The 22408-nt window shown below is 34.4% G+C and overlaps 1 protein-coding gene, 1 long non-coding RNA gene and 1 pseudogene across 2 annotated transcripts; all 3 read right to left on the bottom strand.

Annotated features, from left to right (window-relative positions):
- Positions 1-682: 682 nt before the first annotated feature.
- Positions 683-6399, bottom strand: LOC116105945 (annotated as a pseudogene).
- Position 6400: 1 nt separating this feature from the next.
- Positions 6401-8718, bottom strand: LOC116106004. The gene is made up of 3 exons (XR_004124191.1): positions 8619-8718; positions 6747-6833; positions 6401-6443 (listed from the first exon to the last, which is right to left on the bottom strand). It is a non-coding gene; the product is annotated as an uncharacterized LOC116106004 (long non-coding RNA).
- Positions 8719-17818: 9100 nt separating this feature from the next.
- LOC116105982 (mitochondrial import receptor subunit TOM7-1-like) lies at positions 17819-18226 on the bottom strand. Its single transcript, XM_031392351.1, has one exon. It carries the CDS (start codon positions 18207-18209, stop codon positions 17991-17993), a length of 219 nt encoding a protein of 72 aa, XP_031248211.1. The 5' UTR covers positions 18210-18226; the 3' UTR covers positions 17819-17990.
- Between the last annotated feature and the right edge of the window lie 4182 nt (positions 18227-22408).

The following is a 22408-nucleotide window of genomic DNA, read 5'->3' as shown; positions in this document are numbered from 1 at the left end:
AATTAGTGTCACTCACCAATATTTCCCTGATGCAATAACTGCACTAGTTGGAGCAATCATTTTTGTTCTATAATATATGCTTTAAATGATGATCATGTAATAATTCTTTTATCAATTTAAGAAATAATAAATTTTAATTTTATGATAATTCCATAAAACACAAAATAATTAATTGTTGATCCCATCACCACAATCCACATGGATAGTTCCATTGGCTTTTGGATTAAAATAACTATTTTTTTATATTTGTAATTACAGAAAACAGCAAGAATTTTGTGGATTCCACAGCTGGTAAAATTCGAAATTCCTATAACACTTTTAAACAAAAGCAGATATTTTTATCTCTTTAGAATCATTTTTTAACAAATGTCATATCAATTTTCTTTAGTCTTAAATTCATTTATTTCCATTAATAAATCCATATTATAATTATCAATCATCTTTTTTATTTATAGAATTTGGTACTCTCTCAATCACTAATTCAGTTACTGCTCCCACACATCACAACGAGTATTCTTTTTTTTTTATTTAAATTTGCTGTTTTGTAGTTATGTTATGTTATGACCACCTTCTTTCAATTTATTATTAAGTCTTATGGCCTGGTCTCCTATCATTATCAAAAATCCCAGTATTCCAAGAATATGATTGAATTTTATAACATAAGACCAAAACAACATTTATCTTTCCAGAAACATATAGAAGCAGAAGAAGAAGTATATTCACAACAGATTCTCTAAATGTGACACAGTATTGGATCTGGTATAAACTATTGTTTTCTATTTTTTCTTTTCATCATATGCTTTTTTCACACCCCACAAAACGAAGCTTATACCACTCCATCCTCTCCATTCTCCCTTCTCTGAAAACAAAAACTAGTACTTATCCTCTCCATTCTCCCTTCTCTGAAAACAAAAACTAGTACTACAGACTACAGAGTCGAATATATAGCACACAAACATTCTTTGCCACTTCGTCACCAAAAAAAACAAAAGCATGAAAATTACAACGCCTCTTACAGATCACAACTACTATTTCTAGATTGACCAGGCTCTTCTACTGTCACCTGCTGCTGATTACACATCACAGTATTACTGTACAACTGTTTTGATGGTGTTCTTTTCGCTTGCTTTGCTGGCCGAGGAACAGGATCATATACAAGCGCGTCAAACGGTGGAGGTGGAAGTGCTGGTCTTCCGAGCTGCAAGTTTGTACCATTATCTGGACCTGCCCAAGATAGAGGATTCACTGCAGCAAATGATCGACACTTTCATTAGTTGGATATACGTAGGCGTCTATATGCAGGAAAAGATGCTATCACTAAAATATCAGTGGCCTAAAATCAAAGGCCTTCTATAGACATTTACATGAAGGAAAAGCAGTAATGATTTATGTAGTGCAAGATTGATGGGCGACTCAACTACTCAGACCGTTGAGGTCACCCAAAAAATTAAAAAATAAAAAAATATTATTAGGCAACGCCGTGGTTAATCAAAGCACCAAATAGTTCTAGATGTCATAAGCAAGGAATTGATACATCTAGAAGCAGAAAAGCTTTATATAAAAGGTGTTTGTGTTGGAACACCAGCTCCAATTTTTACAATATTTGTAATAACAATTACAAAAGTTTTCGACCCTGAACCAGTAAAAATTTCTAGTACGAGATTTCCAGTCGTAACTCGTAAGGCATCAAGTAGGAAGTTCAGATGATGATGATAGCATGAGAGGATGTTAGAGAAACTGACACTAGAAAACATTTATATGGTTTCAGAAGAGCCAACAAAGCCTACTGAGAGAATGCATCAAACAGGTGTACAGGCATAAAGAAACATTAAAAAGATAAACTTGAACAAAAGGAGTAAAAGGAATTAGAAAATCTCGTTGCAAGATCCTTTAAAAGAGGTCCCAGGTAAACCACCTTGTTTCACATTGCAACAAATTAGAAAAAAAAAAAAAAAAAAAAACACATTTTCCTGAAATATCTAGAAATCGTTTACCATCTCATAAAACCAAATGCTTTCCAAGAGCAGAATTTCACTGCTCTTAGAAACATCTCAGATAAAAAACTGATCTCAAATAAAAGAATTTCCTATTCCATTATGCATTGAAAAATAAAAGAAACCCATCTCTCAGAAAGACATCAACATCAGAAAGACAATCAAGTTTATTTAAGTCAAACGACAGATTCCAATTATGCATTTTTTAAAAATATCGCATCAGGTCAAGAATAGCAGACAAATAAGTTCCATGTTTAGTTTGTGTCAGAAAGTAGTTTCTTCTCAGTACCTTCACCAGGTTCAAGAGATTTAATAGGATCTTGTGCAGCAGCCACTTTAGCAGGACGCTTTCTCACATAATTTTCCTGCAAGGGCTTGGGGATTTGAAATGAAAATTGTGAGAGAGTTACGCCATCTCTGGTATACTCTGGATGTTCTATCAAGTACCTACAAAAGTAAATCAATAGAGGTCCAATAAATATTTAACACCTACAAAGTCCACCCTACAAGTTATCTAGTTAAACAAATGAAATAATAGCACATGACAAACAAAACAGGCATAAAATTTCTTAATAAGAAAGTGGTTCATTAGAGGAAAAACGTACTTTTGAATCTCGACCATTGAGCGAAGTTTCTTTCCAGATGGTGCTTCATAATACCTGAAATTATTAAAGAAAAAATTATAACAAAGTTGAATGCTGGATGGAAAACCTTGACAAAGAAATTCCTAGCTAAGATAATAACAGTGCACTATCAGGTGTACTATGAAGATACAATGATATAAACTAGGCTAAATTATACTGAAACCTCTCAGTTTCATAAATTAACTCAGAAGCTGCTTCTATTCTCAAACAAAATAACTCCTCCAGTTAGGTTGTTTGCTAATCTTGGTTTTTTGGATTATACAACTAATAAGGTTATATCATAATTGGTGGATAATATGTAATCTAAGTCCAACAAAAGGAATGACCTGTCACTGTTTATTAGAGGGGACTTCCTTGTCATCCCACATGCTAGAGGGGGAGTCAGTGTAATCTACACTAGCAACTAAGAGAGACACATGAGTCAAACATAACAAAATGGCAGTAGGTGATGTGTTTTTAGTGTGAGCCATCCCCCATATTTCCTCATGTTTAACCCTCAGAAATGGGTGGAAGAAAAGGACGATATAAAGCAATGACAGAATGACAGATCATCCTGCTAATAACAGAGGTAGAGAAAATACTTGCTTACTATGATCATCACGTTGCTCAGACTCTGGATAACTATCAGGAGGAAATGTTGATGGATTCTTGCAAAGTCCAAAGAAATATGAAATAAACAAAGATCTACCTCCAATTTCATATGTATCGAATTTTGAATTTTAATAGGATGTTATGAGCGCTTGGATAAAGTTTGGAACTGCATTCATTTTGCTAAATATTCTCTTAGTGACCTGCTAAGATATATTCACCTTCAAAGATTATGCAGATATATTAAAATTTACAAATTTGCCATCCCAGAAAAAATTATGACTTCTAAAAAGGTGGCATTTTGCTGGACTTTAAGTAACTTAGTACATATGGAGCAGTTACATAGCAAGAGATTACTTCTATATTTCTATATTTGTATGCACTGATGACAATTGAGATTATGTTAATAGATGTTAGAGGGGAGAGATGGAATGAGATAGATCTTACCCTATGAAGATGGTCATCTTACCTTGTTTCTGTAGAAGAAAGATAAACTACATCGTATAGCAATACTAATTACAATGAACAAGGGAAAAGATAAATTACACCGTAAGGCATCTACTTCAGTATTGGAAGTGAAGATTCTCCATAATATCTTGATAGAAACCTCCATGAACCACTAGTTTCACCTTATAATCTATTGTAGAGAAGTTCATTCAGGCATCTTCCACAAAAACTCTCAACAATTGCCCACAATCCTCCGACAGCATTAAAGCAGTCCCTAAGAGAACAATTTTCTTTAGGAAGGTCAAAAAATGGACAAATAACAACTTGTTTGAAGAAAATGGACCATCTGGGGAGATGTGTTACTTCTAGTTTCCAAGACAATTTTTTTTTTTTTTTTTTTTTAAAAAGAACTACTAGTTTATGGGAAAAAAAAAAGTTGTACAAAAGTGAGCAAGCAATCCACTAAACAAGCTTGAGAAACCAAGAAAAAGCTCGACATAGGGCATACCAGAAGCCCCAAAATGACAACCATTAAATTTTAAAAAAATTAAATTAAAAAATAAAAACCAGTCTAGCTAACACTCTCAACAATCAAAACTAAACATAGCCCAAAACTGAAAACTCCATTCCAATTTAAATGATGAAGAAGAATTAAGAATCTCAATATGCTACAAACTGATGCCCAAAGGGTAGCTAAAAGTTGAACTCTATCCCACAAAGAATGCATGTCTTCCTTGGTATCAATGCCAAAAATCCTTCTATTCCTCTCAATCCAATTTACCCAAAAAAACTGCCCAAAACAACATATTTCCAAAAAGTCCAAGAATTTTAAGAAGGATTTGCGTAAGTTTTGAATGATCCAAGAAATTTTAGGTATTGTATCAATTTGAACCACAAGCCAATAGCTAATGGGCAATGGAGGAATCATTGGTCTAAGTTTTTCTCGTTTCTTTTACACATTGTAACCAAAGAGGGAGTCGAACACATATTAGAGAATTTCTTTAATAAATTTACTGTATAGATTCCAATTTGAGCCCAGCCAAAGCAAAAAATTTGAACCTTACAAAGAATTTTGGACTTCCAAATCACTCTACCTAGCACAAAAGATGAGTAAGAGGGGTCAACAATTAACCAAGAGAAAAAGGATTAACAAGAGAAAAAACCTGATTAACCCAACTTCCCATCCATCCTCTTTAAGTGCATTAATAGACACATTATCCACCATAACCATAAGAGTAGAGAGGTCATGGATCTCTATCTCCTTCAATTTCCTAAAAAGGTCATTCCAACTCTAGTTGTGGGAGGAAACCCATCAAAAGAAATCACTCTAGTTTGATAGAGACGATGAAGTCCCAACAATCTATAAAAATGAGGGAAGATGTCTAATAAAGGATTATTTTGAAGCCAAGAATCTTCCCAAAAAAAAAAAAAAAAATTACATCACCAACCCTACTTCCAGCTTCACATAAGAAAGAAATTCAGGACAGCCTTTGGAGATAGATTTCCAAGGGCTTCAAGAGGATCTACAAGCCACAATCTTAGAATCCCAACCTATATTATGAAGGCCATATTTGCTCATCACTACCCCGTACCATAAAGAACCTTTTTCCAAAGAAAATCACCAAGTTATTTATCAAGAAAAGCTTACATAATTGCAATACTAGACCACTTAAACTTGTGTCAATATACTCTTAGGCATAAGACAAGTAGATAATATCTCAATAGGACAAACAAATTTGCTTAAACAAAATAAAATCTTATCATAATAGACTGTTAGTGGTCAAATATCTAGGAACCTCATAGAAGAACTTATGCAACTACCATTAGCTCCTTAATCAACAGTAGCATCGACTTAATTCCAAGATTTAAGTATTCTTAAGAAAAACCAAAGATAGTTATAAGAATCATAACAAATGCCTTGATCCAAGAGGAGTATCCTATATATAATGAATAATGATCATAAGAATGTTCTCAACGTAATACGGACCAACCTAGGATGCAACCATTTATTTCTTTACAGAAACAAAAGTTTTCATCAATGATAAGTAAAGAAACAAAAGGAATATATTAGGTGGCAAGAGAAAGCCACATAACCAACATATTATTAACAATTAAAAATATAAATTTATAAATAAACAATAGGAATCGACACATACACATCGGCAATTGGTACTTCCTTCACCTCGGATCCTTAATAGTCGTTGCACCCCAGGAGGGTTGAGCAATATTGGGCTTATCAATACCCAAAGCCGACTGCCATCTTGGAGATGTCTGTTGGATCGTACATGATATATCAGGCCGCCATTCACGAGCTTTTTCACATATAATGGATTTTCTAGAACATGTTCCAGTATTTCTTCATATTTCTCCTTTGTTGGGATGAGTCTCCATTTAAAACAGTTGGCACACTGAACAGTGAAAGCCCCAACAGATGGCAAAACCCTAGATTGCATATTTGGGCCTGAGTATCTCCCAAATGGTAGACGCTGACACTGAGCAGGTTCAGGGACAGGTACAATTTCACCTGTACCATTAGCTGTAGGATCAAAAGCACCAATTGTTTAGAAGCATTCCCATTAGTCAATCCTGTCTCTCATAGACTCATCATCAGAAGACGATGATGAAGAGGTTGAAGAAGACGAGTCTATCTGTTCCTGATGAGTATTATCTTGGTTACTTGCACAATTTGAATCAATTAAGTCATTTTCATCCTTTTCCACCCGAACAAGCTTTCCCAGGATCTGACTGCATTTGAACAGATCTTAACCACCTGTCAAGAAAATACAATTGAGCAAAGTACAAATAGCACTTAACATAAAACTTCTCTATATTTCAATTATGAATTTTAATTAGAACCAGATTCCATAATCATCAACATCCAAAATTTCTAAAGACCTGCTTTTATACACACATGCAATGCTGCTTGCCTGAACCTACATAAAATATTTAGATGTGCTTATTTTAAAACTGAATCCACGTCCATAGAAGAAGATTGCAGATAACAAGGCTATAAAATTATAAGCAATAATGTACGTGTTGAATGAAGAATTCAAGAAGTACAATATCGGATTACCCAATATTTCTTGACAACATATGATGAGTGCCTGAAAACATTATAAACAAATCCAAATTCCTTTACACAAGATATGGGCAATTCCACCTGAGCCACAACCAGGAAAAAATGTAGCAGGAAAAATGGAAAGAGAAGTCTTAATCAAACAAGACAACTACATCAAATGTTCTTTGTTGCTTATCTACACATATGGAGACAAAATAAACAAATAATTAATATGAACAAACCCATTAGTGGACCATCCAGGGAAGAACAGAAAAAGAAGCCTCAAGCATGCCTTACCCACCCCACAAAAAGGGCTGTGGTTTTTCATATGGTTTCCTGTGCCTTACTTCATTGCTTTCAGAATTTAAAGTTCTAAGAAATCCCAGCACAGGAAATAGTTGGAGATTGCATGCATATTCGCTATTTTTCCAAGTATTCAGGAGTGAAATTTAAAGAGCCCTGTGGGTATCGTCTCTTTAGTTACACAAGAAGTATTCGATTCTAATCCGACTCACACGAGGGTTTGAGGGAGGAGGATTATATAAATTAACAAGAGTGGTAAGAAGCACCTTAATTCATGAAGCAAGCATCTGGAGGATGGATTACTTATGATGCTTAAGTAAAAGTAGTAGCAGATTAGATTGCAAACTTTACATTGTTCAATTGTCGGTAAGAGCTGACACACAATGTCAATTCTGCCAAGAGCTATGTTGTGACCTAGACTGAACTGCTGTGTTGCTGACTGCATAATTAATGACTACATGTGCTCATATGCAGTGGATGTATCTGGGGCTACAGTGTGGGTGAGTTTACAAAATCACCTCACATATAGCATGCATAGCGAAGATACGTCCCTTCCACCACACCACGATGGAACATCCAGACCAGCAAATATATGAATTTTTCTTCTGCTCCATACACAGTATTGCCCCCCTCACTCCCTCTTCTGCACTATAGCATTCAAATTGTAGAATACTTTATAGCGCTCTCCCTCTCTCAAACAAGTACACAAGAAAAACAAATAACATAGTAATAATAATCACAATGACAATCACAATCAATATAACGATAAGCTACATCCAAACGGCTAGATGAATATAATGCAATCATAGTGTGGACCACGCCATACACAAAAGAATAATAATAAAAAAACAATTTTCAACTTTTCGTTGAGTCAGAGACATTAAAACGTTATATATTCTAAAGAGGGACTCCCTTGAAGAATTTATGAATCATACAGCTAAATTCTTACATAAGGCACATAACCTAGAACAATTCCCTGTTCTGGAAATCTCTCATTCGGGAAAAAAAAAAAACACTTCATGCATTACCAGTCATTCCAATAATATGTCCCCAAAATATCATGTATCATTAAGCCTACAATTGGGGGCAAATATATAGCAGCTCATCCTCATCTCAAATTGACAGCATTTTCTGGAATTTTTGTAACAGAACATATACAACCACTTTAAACAGCTATCCACTAACCATTAACCAATGACAATAAACAAAAGGCAGAAAAATTTATATCTTCACATTTTTTATCAGCTGCACCGTACATCCACAGAAAAATTACTGAAAAAAAATATATATTCAAGCATTCACATTTCTTCGCTGAAAAGCTGACAAATAGCAATCAGAATTACAAGAAGAAAATGGATCTAACATATATACGTCTATCAAGATTTAATATTTACACCTTAATTATAAAATGGAAACGAGGATGAAGAAAAAACAAGCAAAAATAAAATAAAATAAACTCAGCAAAATACACGTGAAGAACGAGGATCCGATCCAAAAAAAAAAAAAAAAAGAAAGGAAAATACAGAAAGATGGAAGAGAAGAAAAGTGAAAAGATCTGAAACGAGAGAGAATGGTTGTTCTTACAAAATTTAGATGATTTTCTTTACAAGTTTCTTCAGCTTCTTCTTCGGGTTCGTCGAAGGTAAGAGAGAGAAAAGAATGAGAAGGAGACAGAGGTAGCAAGATAACATAAGCTGATCTAATAATAATATTTTATCAATTTTTTATATATTTACTTCTCTCACCCTTCCAACCCCAAGCCCAAGCCCAACCCCAACCCCCCCAGGTTCTGAAAACTATCAACATTCCACCGACTTTTTAATTCAAACCGTTAAACTTAACGGTCAAAGGGTATTACAATCTTTATGATGAATATACTATAACCTTAGAGATAATTAAACCTAATCTCTTTTCCAAAACTTTCACAAATTTTAAAACAAAACAATTAAATTAAAAACAGTGCCTTGGCCAGGTTAGTCCATTGCAACGCCGCGCAGCCAAGACCATGCCATTGCGGCTCACCAATTGGAACTTTGATTTTCAACTGAATGGGCACAACCAAGTTCCACCCAGAGGGTCATAAACCCACCAATTGCAAGGAGGTTCAATATGAGAACTTAACCCACCAACCCTTTATTATGTGTCCTTTATCCTCAAAATCCTCTACAAAAAAACCATTTTTAATGACCCAAATGAAACAGGGTTTTGAAGCTTCAAGGCCTACAGCAATCTTTGAAAGCTGTGACTTTGTAAATCTACATAAACTCCAAAAACAAACGTAAAGTTACTAAGTTGGTTTACTTTGAGTCAAGCCATGAAATCGAGTAATCTTTCTCAGTGAAAGCTTTGTTTCCTCTCTCTGCCATGTCAAAAGGCTTTGTGTTGAATTAAGAAATTGATCCAACCGGATACAACACTTTGTCGATAACTTTCTTATAATGATTTACATATTTCAGTTCAATCTCAAAGAAAGTAGTAGCCACAACACCATATGTGATGAGTTTCGATTTTGATGTGCTCAGTGATGGTTGATGATGTAAAATTTTGATTTTTTGTCTTGTGGTTTGAAAATTACAGAGATGAACAAGAGGGTGCAAATTGAAAAATGTGTGGTTATTTTCTAATTTTATTAATTTAGGTTATTAAAGTAATTTATCAATTTATTCATTTTCTCATAATATAGATTTAGAAGGGTAAAAATGATATTTAAATGGTTAAAGCTCGTCAAATGAAAATTCGTCTAGATGAAGACTAACGGAAGATAGAACATTGATAGTTTCTTAAACCAAGAGTGGGAAAATATCAATTTGCCTTGAGTTTTGGTGTTAAAATAAATGACATAGGGGTAATTTGGTAAATATTTGCTTACTCATCGAATACAATTTAACGGTTTACTAACATTAGAGGAAATTACGTTATTTTTTAACTCTTAGGAGAACTTGTTATTTGGTTAAACCTAAGAAAGCTCAATGAGAATGCCTTAATATAATGTAATTATTTTTTTCCCACTGAGTTTAACTTACTTTGACGATTAAGGGCAAATTTATGGGCCCAGGAAGAATTAAGCAGGAATTTCTCTAAAATATTACTTGGTATATCTAATTTTAGGAAATGTGTTGGGGTCGTTCAATTTTTTTTTTTTTTTTTGAAAATAAACTTGTAATAGAAATAAAACAATTAATTTCTATTTTTCAATTTTTGGAGGATGCATTAATATTGATATATAAAAACAATGAAAAACATATTTTATAATTTTTGGACAATAACAGAAAAATTGTGAATTTATAATTAAAATATTTTATTGATATTTTTAATTAATTTACAAAAAAATTATGAAGAGGAAAACAACTTAAAATTATTTTATAGTTCTAAAAAAATAATTTGAGAGAACTATATAAAGTGCTTTATTGTTTTTGGTGATTCCTTTGCTTAAAAAAGAGAACAATATTTTTTGTGTTATGTGAAAAATAAAAAATAATAAACCATTAAAAGGAGCCCCCAACAACTTCTATTTTATGTCCTTGGAAAACAAAATTTATTTTCCCAAAAACATAACCAAACGGGTTTTAATTTTAAGATTTGGATTTTAGTGACATTATTAATAGTAATAAAAAATTGAGTGGTGTTATTACCGAACAAACCCGAATAACTTTCAATTAAAATTAATTGACCTGGGAGTATTGTTGATATTTCAGTTTTTTAAGGAGGGTATTTTTGACCTTTGGTGAAACTTTCATAGTAACCCTAAAGGTATGTTTGGTCGGAGGTTATATAAGATTAATGATATATTTTATATTACTTGATTATCACATTTGGTTGTCAAGTAATATGATATTCTGGTTATCTTCCAATACCAATAGTAATTACTATTGATAATATAGGAGGAAATCTGATTACCTCAATTTTCTTAGGTATTTTAAGATTATATAACAATCTTATTTTTGTTACAATTTTACCATTTATTAATAAAATTTTAGAACAATAATGCCGTTATTTTAAAAACAATTTACAAAAATACAAATTGACTATTTTATCCTTATATACAAAGTTTTTTGGACATAAATACCCCTGAAATTTAAAAAATTACCCAATGGTGGTGGCTGGATCTGGCCACCATTGCCGGCGGTGACGAAATGGCACATGACCAGCCATATCTGGCCAGTCGTACGCCGATAACGCTGTTTTCGACCATGGATCTGCCAAAAACAACTAGATAGCCTTTCACGGCCAAATCTGTGGCCAAGAAACGATTGTCGTTTCATGGTCAAATATCTGACCTTTCACGACCAGATCTCCACTTTCGTCGCCGTCGGTGGTGACGGAATGGCGCACGACCAGCCATATCTGGTCAATTGTACGCTGTGATCCATGGCCAGAAACAACCATATCTGGCCTTTCACGACTAGATCTCCACTTTCGTCGCCGTTACCAACTTCATACAACTAGATAGCCTTTCATGGCCAAATCTGTGGCCATGAAACGGTTGTCGTTTCATGGTCAAATATCTGACCTTTCACGATCAGATCTCCACTTTCGTCGCCGCCGGTGGTGACGGAATGGCGCACGACCAACCATATCTGGTCAATTGTACGCTGTGATCCATGGCCAGAAACAACCATATATGGCCTTTCACGACTAGATCTCCACTTTCGTCGCCGTCGACGGTGACGGAATGGTGCACGACCTGCCATATCTGGTTGGTTGTGCGTCAATAAGGTTGTTTTCGTCCATAGATTACAAATCCATGGCAAGAAACAGCCACCTCTGGCCTTTCACGGCCAAATCTGTGGCCGTGAAATAGCCGTCATTTCACGGCCAGATCTCCACTTTCGTCGCTGCCGGCGGTAGTGGTAGGCCACCGATAGTGGCTTTGGGTGGGTGCGAGTGTTCTTGTTAATTTTTAAATTTTTTTTTTTTTTGGGGTGTTTTAGCTAAATCTGAAATGCATGGGTTAAAAGAAATTATTCAAAAATTAATAATAAAAATAATATTATATTAATATTTTAAAAAGAGGGCAATTTAGTAATTTATATAACATATCACCAATTTATTCCTCTCAACCAAACATATTAATATAATATACTTACCAATTTATTGCAACCAACAAAACACATTTCCCTAAACATTCCCATTAATTTTCTAGGTAATCTATCTTTCCATTAATATAACATTCATTGAACCAAACACACCCTAATGATTTTCTTTCTTCTTTTCTCCTTTCCTTTTTTTCTTTTTCTTCCTTTCCCCCCTTCTTTAATTTTTCTTCCCTGTCCTCCTTCTTCCTCCCATATTCTTCCCCTTTTTCATCTCCCCCTTATTTGCTTTCTTATAAATCCAACCTCCCACGGCCAACAAGATTAAGGGCATTAGATTGACCTCATTGTTGCCTTTGGGAGACCATTTTAGCCTCTCATGGCCATGAAAAGGCTTACTACAACCTCCTATTACGACCTCTATAGGGTGCAAGGCTTGTTCCCCCTGAATTTATATCGTAATAAACTTAGCCTCCAGTAGTGGCAATAACTTAAGCAACAGTTTCAGGATACAAACCAGTGTTCGAAACCCAGCCCAGCCTGGCGATCAATTCGACGGTCGGACCGAGAACCAAAGCCTCCATTAGTCCGGACGAAGATAAACCCGACTTCGTCATTAGCCTAGAGTGACTTACTGTCAGACTGGTGGAATAGTAATGACCAGTTCGACCGACTTAGGGCCAAACCGGGAACCAAAGCCTCCATCAATCCGAACTAAAGATAAAACGACTTAATCAATTAACCCAGATTGACTTGCTATTAGATGGTGGAACGTAGCGACCAATCTGATCGACCTTAGGGCCCAAACCGGGTCATTGAAATTGCAAAACCTAGTTTCACTCCAACCTAATATGGTGATGATGTTGTAGAATTCTAGAACCTTGAAGAATTGGTACACATGAAACAATCTTCGATCCTCTCACCATTTCTTGGTATGTATATCAACCCAATTTCAAATAAAGCACTTGAATAAAAAACAACAAACCAAAGAGATGAGCAGGAAAAATAACGAGTTCCAACCATCCCCAATCCAGCAAGACCGATGGAGTTACGGTCTGGGAAGAAATTACCTCTCGTTTCGGATTTTGGTATTTTATATGCAAAATTTTGGTAAAATTCGTGTGCAAGAGTTTTCTCAAGATATTATATATGTAGAATTTTCGAAAATCCCTTTCAACCTGATGAGCTCTTGCTTCCACCCTTCACCTGAAATTTCAACAAAATTAGGATTTGTTGGTTAGGAGATGACTGAATTCTAAAAGTTGATAGAGATTAGAGAGACCTTCTGCTCTCAACAAAGTGCATCGATTCAAAAGAAGGTTGAGTGCCTTGATTTTGATTGAGGTGAGCTTTGATCGGAGAAGAGAAAGGCGACTGCGAGCTTAACTTATTCGTCATTTGAAGCAGAAAGTTTTGAATTTTGGTAAAATGGTGATGTTGATTAAGATTAGATTTTTGAGAAAATTGTAAGAGTATCAAAGATTAGAGGATTAAAAAAAAAAAAAAAATCAAGAAATAAGGTTTGACTGTCAAATATTTATGATATATTACTTATGCAGTGAATCATTATCAATGGATATTTTGAATTTGCACATTAATAATAATTGTTCATCATACTTGATGAAATGCATTATGCTTTGCATAATAATGCTGATATTAATCCTAATGTTATTGATAAAATAGATGGTATATTATTGTAATCAATCTTTTATTAATATATTAAAATGCATTTTAGTTTCTTTATTACATTACCATGTTTCATGAAATTTTATCAATATTATATATGTTTTTTCTGATAAATTTTATTTATCAAGTAATGCAATTTAAATTTTTTACAAGTTTATATTATTTTAAATATATTTTATATTTGTATTTCAATTTTAAGAATGAAGAAATATAAATATGCAATTTTCATAACCATTCTTACTTTTAAGTTTTGTATTATTTACTATGAATATGTATATTCTAGAAACTTTTTGTTATGTTTTATTTCATTTAACAACAAAAACTAATGATAGGAGTGTGGTAGGTATCTAAGGATGCTATTGCAAATTCAAAGATTAATTAGACTTAGCTGGTGTGAAAGCACAAGTTCCAATTACAAAATCAATATAATGAGTTGCTAAACAAAATCAATATACGATAGATGACCATACTCCAATAACAACTCATTCACTGAGACCACTCATAATAATCACAAAACAAATTGTAGAATAGGATTTCATAACTATCAAAACTGGGGTGTGAGCAAAGCAATTGAATTGTATTATCTTCAATAAAATTATTAACTTAATTCCTAAACTCAGGCTATCTGAGAATTAATTTCCAAATTTCTTCCATCAACTGTATAAATTCATATAGGTGTATTGACTGCCATTCAAAATTATTTAAAAGAGGTCTAAACAATTGCTCTTCAATTTAAAAGAAATTATTATAAATAGAACAATGGCCTCCTCCCTCATATGTTACATCCCAATAAGGTAACACTGAAGTTTGTGATTATATGTATACAAATAACATTATCGTCATATAAATTACTCCAAACACATCAAAAATATCATTTGTAATGTACCACTAATATTCCACAATGGCTAATGCATAATTGATTAACCAAAAAAGGAATGCACAAGGAAGGTAAGGCTTAATCAGATTTACTAGTAAAAATGCATTGCAACTATTAAAACAGGAAAAGCGGAAGATATCAACAAATTCTAGCAATATCATCATAACAGATGTTATGCTACTGCTACTGAAATAATCCCAAACTTTGTATAAAATGGCAAATCCAACATGCCAACACGACCTTGCACTGCATTGCAAGAGAAATCATCTAAATAATGAATCTAGAACTATGATCAAAGGGCTAACGTCTTATTTGCACCACTTATATAGAAATGCATCAGATTGGGTTTATACAGGTGGATAGGAAACAAGATAGATTTTTGATGGTTGGCACGTGACAAACTCATTAGCTGTGTAAACTCCTAATGTCCATGCCAAGTCTTTCACAAAGGATTATGTAGAGAGGAACCACCCAAGGGTGACACACAACCAAGTAAGAAAAGCTCAAAATGAGCTTGGTTTCAACTCTCTATCCTGATGAAAAATGGAGTTGAGAGAAAAGAAACACCTCTCTCAATATACATCATTGTAAAAATTGTTATATATAGACGGCCTTCAAGAGAAGGCAAGACTGCACAGAGAAGATTTAAATACAATTCCATATCAAGCAAATGAGCGCAAGAGAACCCCTCTAAAACTTGATGTTAGGTTGAGTGGCACAACCCAAGGGCAAGTCAAATGGCTTAAGAGTAGCACAGGTAACAACAACATCATGGAATTTCGTGGGAAAAAATGTTGTGACTTCACATCGGATAGAAATAAACTGGGTATTGTGTTATAGGATGGTTAGGTCATCACTAATAGGCTAATTGATTCAAGCGGTGACAGTACCAGCCAATGACACAAATCATAGACTCATAAATGCAACGACTTTGGTACTTTGCATAACCTAAGGCTTAGCTCTAGGCCAACCCTGCTCATGAGCAAGTAATACACTCATCCACCTTTAAAAAAAAAAAAAAAAAAAAAAAAAAAAAAAAAAAAAGAATTCTCACACATGCAAACATTCCACAACACCACCAGAAAACAAGCATTACATACAGACTAAATTCAGATAATGGTCACAGCTTCAATATGATACGGACAAACGATTGCCAAAAGAATCATTTGAAAATTCCAAACTGCCACACATGAAAAGTACAACTGCAGTGTATATGAACTTTTAGCACAAACTCAAACATGCTCTGAATCCCAAATGTGAGGGAAAAATAAATAAATTGGATTACACTGTACCACAAGCAGTTGGCAACATTATTAAGCAAATTATTCTTCTCATTATTGTATTGGATGAAAGACATCTATACCATTCCATTCGTGCTAACAAGCGTTTTCAACCGTGCTACCAACCGTCTGGCTCGCCCGGAATGGCAGGAATGAGACTGTGCAGCCCCACCACCTATTAAACTAGAGGCTCCAGAACTTGGCTTTATGCTGCTGGTGCAGGTATTCTATTCCAGTGAAAGCCAAGGGAAGATTGAGTTAATGTGGGTCTTCTATGGTTGGAGCGAGGCAATGATTATTCGATTGCTAGGACTGGTAGTGGAGGAAAGGTTAGATGGGGAAGGGCACAAGCATCAAGGGCCAGCTAGAAATACAGTGATAGTCTAGTAGTTACAGCGAGTGAGCATACTGGATCAAGTTTTCAATCTCCGATATTATCCATTTCATAATCTTTCACTATCGAGGGGAAATTGTTTGTTTAAGAAAGGGGGAAAGCGATCCAGATGAGGACAGTCTCAGAGGATCTTAAGGTTATCACAAATAAATTGTATAACTCAGCAAAGGGCATTAGTAATATAAGCATGAAATTGAGCTCAAAGAACTAGGCATCAACTAAGAAACGCAATCCACCAAGAGAAAACAGAGAAATTTTAAAGATTAAAAAGATAACATAACCAATGTTTTCAATATCTGCAGATTTCAAATTTCAAATTCATTCCAATAAGCTATTAAAGCTAAAGCTGCTAATAGCCAAGTACTATTCATAATGTTCACCTCATCACAACACATGCAAGAGAAAAGAACTACACTGTAATCTTTCTTTTACCAAATATCTGTAAAACAAAATCTTTTAGACAAATCTGTTGAAGTTCACATAAATGATCAAAGAAAAGCCTCCTATACAGCTTTCAGAAATGCAGAAGCCCACTCAGTTGCTAAAGAATGCAGGGAATCAAAAGATTACAGTTTCAGTTACCCAAGGAAACTAAAATTTCTGTCCAACAAACCTAACTTGGTACTTCGTAAAGTTGAGAAGGCTTGGATTCAGGGCTTAGGGAGGTAAATATGAATCTATAAATTATATAGAAATATATAAGCATTGTCAACAAAACAAATATGTAGGCTGGCTCACAAAGAAAAGTCAGCAACAAATCACCAGCAAATTATAACTGGAAACCACGTGGATTAGAATACAAGCTGACCATTGTGGTTTCCTTTTATTAAGCGCTCCATTACTAGAAATGACGCAAAAGAAATTAAGGGGCTTAAAACGACAAAACTTAATACCAACTTCAGCAAGCAAACTAGTCATCAGTAACAAACTATGCCTAAAGCATTTATTTAACCATATTATGTCTCTATTAATTTAGAAAATTGAAGCAACCAACTATATAAGTTCATGAAAAATCATTTATTTTCTTCCTGAGGTTTACCACAACCCGACCAAGAAAATTGTAAAACCACATTATCTAGACCTGACTAAACCATAATTCTACTTACCTGATCCTATGCCACAATTGGACTAAGATGTTATAGCTTTCTTAAGCTTTATGAACAATAACTATTTCAACATTTTTTTTTTCAAATGTAAGATAAATAAGTATAAACCTTCACTCTCTTTTCCATAAATCTTTGGCAACTAAACAAAAAAAGAAGTTTCAGTTTGCCAATTTGGCCAAAACAGAGGCTATATGTCAGATATTTGATTCAAAATGATCAACAATTTTTCTACAACAAATATTATGATTTGTCTAATCTGGACAATGAAAACATAAAGCTCCACAATCCAAAAAGAATAAGAAAATTGACCAGACAATAAATTATATTTCAACTATACGTTGATTTATTCAATTAAACAAATTCACCAAATCAAATAGAACCCTTCAATCAAAAAACCTAAAAAGAGAATATAGAATTCAAATTGTAGTTATTATGATAGATGGGAGGAATCCATAAAGTTACATAGCAAACAAGAAAGTAAAGTCACATGAAACAAAACCTAATTTCCTCAAATCATGTAGACTCGACAGATAAAAAGCCTTTCATTTATATTAATAAAATCAAACAGAAAGGAAGCTTATCAGACGGGGCTGAGGAGCTGATAGAGCTGGGGTTTGGGATCGGAGTTCATGCCGATGATGATAACGAGAGGAATGAAACCGTAGTGAGTGATGACTTTAGCCTTTTTCATGGTCCATGTGCTCCACTCTTTCAAATAATCCGCCGTTGATTTCTCCTCCGCTGCTTTCGCTCCCTTTACGCTCTTGCCTTTGCTCTTCAGTGTTACCCTTGAACCCATTCTCTCTGCCTCTGTCTCTCCTTGTCGCTCTTTCTCAAGGCTTCGTATGATTATAAACCCTACCTCCTCGATTAAACAGCTTATAATGTTTGGGTAATTATTTGACCTCCCCATACTTTAGTGTAATTACAACATTCCCTATATTTTGGATTTTTTCTGAAACTGCTCCCTGAATTTTAGTATGATTTTAACAAAATCCATAGAAATATATGTTTGTTTCACTATTCTCAAAATCCAATCATATTCTATTTAACTCAAAATATTTAGGAGTGCGTTTGATTCAATATTTCTATCTATATTCCCAATCCTATTCCCCAAATATCGTTTGGCACATTATTTAAGAAATATTAGTGTATTTTTTTATTCTTTAGACCCCTTAAGTTTATTAATTTCATAAATACCCCCAAAAAAGTTTAAAAATTAGCAAAAACACGCCACCCGCCCATATTTGCCAGATTTCGGCAACCACCGTCATTGGTAGTCGGAATCTGTCACAACGGCTTACACCACAACTGAAAATGGTCGGTTATTCATCGATCTAGCCTTTTCCGACCAGATTCATAGTGGATCTGGCCGAAAAATGCCAGATCTGGTTGTTAACGACGGCCAAAGATGGACCTTTGCGGCAGTCGACGGCTACATCTGGCCATAGATCTGGCCTTTTCCGGCTAGATCCGTGGTGGATCTGGCCGAAAAAGGCTATATCGACGCGTTACGACATAGATCCGACCGGTCTATATCGTAACGCAATTTTTCGACCAGATTTCAACGGTGGTGGCTGGAATCTAGCATTGCGGGTGGTGGGCATGTTTTTGTCATTTTAGACAATTTTTATATATTGGGGTGTTTAATTAAGTTAGCAAACTTAGGAGGTTTTTTAAAAATTTTTAAATTTTACCTCGTAATACTCCTCTATTCAGCTACCAAATATTTTCTCAAAATCCTATCCAAAATAATAAACCAAACGCACCCTAGATTTTTTTAACTCCCTAGGTTTGTTAATTTAACTAAACACCCCAATAAAAAAAGTTTATAATGAACAAAAACACTCCCACCCACCTACATATTCTCGATAGCCGGCCATCGATTGCGGGTATTTAATTATAGAGGGTGTTTAACTAAATTAACAAATATAGGGGATTAAAAAATAATCTTATGAAAACACATTTTCAAATTCAAATCCTATCATTCTAATAAATTAATAATAACTCAACTCAACTTTTTCAAAAATAATAAAACAAACACACAGGAGATTATTGTTGATGTCCTCAAAATATGAATCGTTGACTTCCTTTAGGAGTGTGTTTATTTTTCCCACTTACATCTTAAATCTAATTAGAATTAGAGTTTAGATTATCAAATTATCACTTATTTTTAAAACTTTTCGAATTTCCTAGCTTAATTTTGAAATCTGAATACATTTTATACATAATAAATTTAATTACTTAAATGCCCCCATATGATAATAAGGTGACTTTTAATTAAAATATTCTAAAACTAAATTATGTAAATTAACATAATTAATATAGTTTCCAATAGTGGTTGTTGGAATAAATTTCCGACTATATTTTGTAACAATATCGATATTAAAATTATTGGCTCCATTTGGTTCACAATTTTGTGTTTTTGGGAAAAGTTTTTTGAAAAAAGTTAAAAAAAAGTTAAATTGGGCGGATATTACGATATAGGATTTATAAATTAATAAAATACCCATTATATTTATTTTTTTACAAAATACCCCCTATAATAAAACATTAAAAGTTAACAAAAACACCCCGAACCCACCCTCAAATACGGACAGCCGGCCACCACCGCCGGAGGGTGGCCGGAGTCGCCGTATCGGTGCATGACCGGCTGGATCTTGCCGGTCGTGCGCCGATATGGCCTTTTCCGGCCAGAGATCTATGGCTAGATCTGGCCATTGACGGCCAGATCTGGCCGTATTTGCTATTCAAAGACGGCCAACAAACGGTCGTCGTTGATGGTCAACGACGACCGTTTGTTGGCCGTATTTGACCGTTTGTTGGCCGTCGTTACCAACTGGTTACGGCCAAAGATCTGGCCTTTTCCGGCCAGATCCACCGTGGATCTGGCCGGAAAAGGCTAGATTAGCGCACTACCGGCCAGATTCAGCCGGTAGTGCGCCATCTTACCAGATTCCGGTAGTGGTGGTCGGAATCTGGTAAATGTGGATTATTGGGGTGTTTTTGTAATTTTTTAAAAAATATTTATAGGTATTTAATTAAATTAACAAATTTAGGGGGTTTAAAAAAGTTGAATAATATTATGAGTTTTTGAGTATTTTACTGTTTAGCTTTTTTGGGAATACTAAAAGTAGTATTTCCAAAATGCAACCAAACGAAGCCATCATAGTTTAAAGCTCTGTCTATCCCTACAAATTTTATTGGCAAAAGATGCAGCCTTTAGTTGAGAGATGAGTGATCACACTTGCTCAATTAGATCCCAGTCAAACGACACCTCTATTCCAACTAAAAGTAATATAAATAGATAGATTGGGAAAAAAAAAGGATGGTTTTTATACCAATTTAATTATTTATTATATACCAATAAAGTTTCTGGTCATCGAAATTCGACAGATTGATGAATTTTTCAAATATATAATTAATTGTATAGCTCAGCATAGTATGAGCATGAAACTGAGCTCAAAGAACTAGGCATCAACTAAGAAAAGTAATCCACCAAGAGAAAACAGAGAAATTTTAAAGATAACCAATGCTTTCAATATCTGCAGATTTCAGATTTCAAATTCATTCCAATAAGCTATTTAAGCTAAAGCTGCTAATACCCAAGTACTATTCATAATGTTCACCTCATAACAAATCAACAACCCATGCTAGAGAAAAGAACTACCAAATATGGAATCGATTCAGGTCGAGTGGTTGGGTCGGATAATTTCCAAATGCCATCACCTTCAACACCATCAGGACTATCATTTTTGGAAGAAAAAAAAGCCACACATAATCAACAATCAGATTATCGTATGGGTTAACATCGGGTTGTCTTTGAGCATGTACAATGGATTAACATGTAAAGAGACACCTAGAGCAACACAGAAAAATTCTTTCTTGGTGTGTTGTTTGGCTTTGGAAAGATTCTTGCCAACATTTTTTTTGGGTTTTTGTTGTTGGTGTTTGACTGTTGTGGCTTTTTGGGTCCGCCATGGAATCTAACTGGATGTCAAACGAAGTATTGTCTCAATTCTTAAACTACCATGAAAAAAATAACTCTGGAATCTTTACGCATGCGGCATGATCTTCTCTTCTTTTTCTTTTTTTCATTTGTTTGTTCAGGATTTCAATATTTTAATAGTTTTGAAAAAAAATTAATTATACAGAATCTTTTTTAAGTAGAAAAATGCGATCGGAAAAGCACCGAGAAAAAGGGAAATAATAGAAAAACAATGGGCTTCGTTGGCGATTGGGGGCAACTCCAGTGATGGGGTTTGGTGGGATTTGAAGAGGACAACGAGAGGAGTTAGATGGTGGTGGTTGGGGCCGACGGTGATGCCGAAATCAGCCCAGGTCGAGCTTAATAAGGGCGACTGCCTAACCTAAAAAATCTTAGATCCATGGCTATCTAACCGTTTACGGCATTGATATGGCCGAAAAATGTCATATCGGTGCATGGTGGACTAAATCTGGCCAGTCGTGCACCATTCCAACAATGTTGGCCGACAGTAGTCGCCGATGGTGGTGGTGGTGGTGGTGGCCGGCTACAGCAGTCCTCTTGGGTGGCTTGTAAATTTTTTTAAAAACAAGGACATTACTATCCAAAACTTTAATTATTTAGGGGTAAAATTGTAATAGTAGAGTTCATGTAATTAATTTAAAAATAAGGGCATTATTGTCCAAAAATTTTTATAGTGAAGGGTTCAATTGTAACAAAATTAAGATGACTAAATAATCTTAAAATATCTAAGCATAGTAATTAGATTACCTTATATATTACAAACAGTAATTATTATTGGTTTTGAAAGATTACCGTAATTTTATATTACTTGACAACCAAACGGATAATCAAGTAATATAAGATGACATTACTTGGGATTACCCCTAACCAAACACATCCTCAAGTTATATTAAGTTAACTATGGCAAAGTGAATGAAGTTACAAAAATACCATTCTTCATTGTTAACTTTAACTCTTCGATTGAGTAGCTATGTTGTTTTATTTATTTA

The sequence above is a fragment of the Pistacia vera genome, unplaced genomic scaffold (assembly GCF_008641045.1).
Source record: "Pistacia vera cultivar Batoury unplaced genomic scaffold, PisVer_v2 Contig507, whole genome shotgun sequence".
NCBI lineage: Eukaryota > Viridiplantae > Streptophyta > Magnoliopsida > Sapindales > Anacardiaceae > Pistacia > Pistacia vera.
This window is presented reverse-complemented; position numbering and strand designations above follow the sequence as displayed.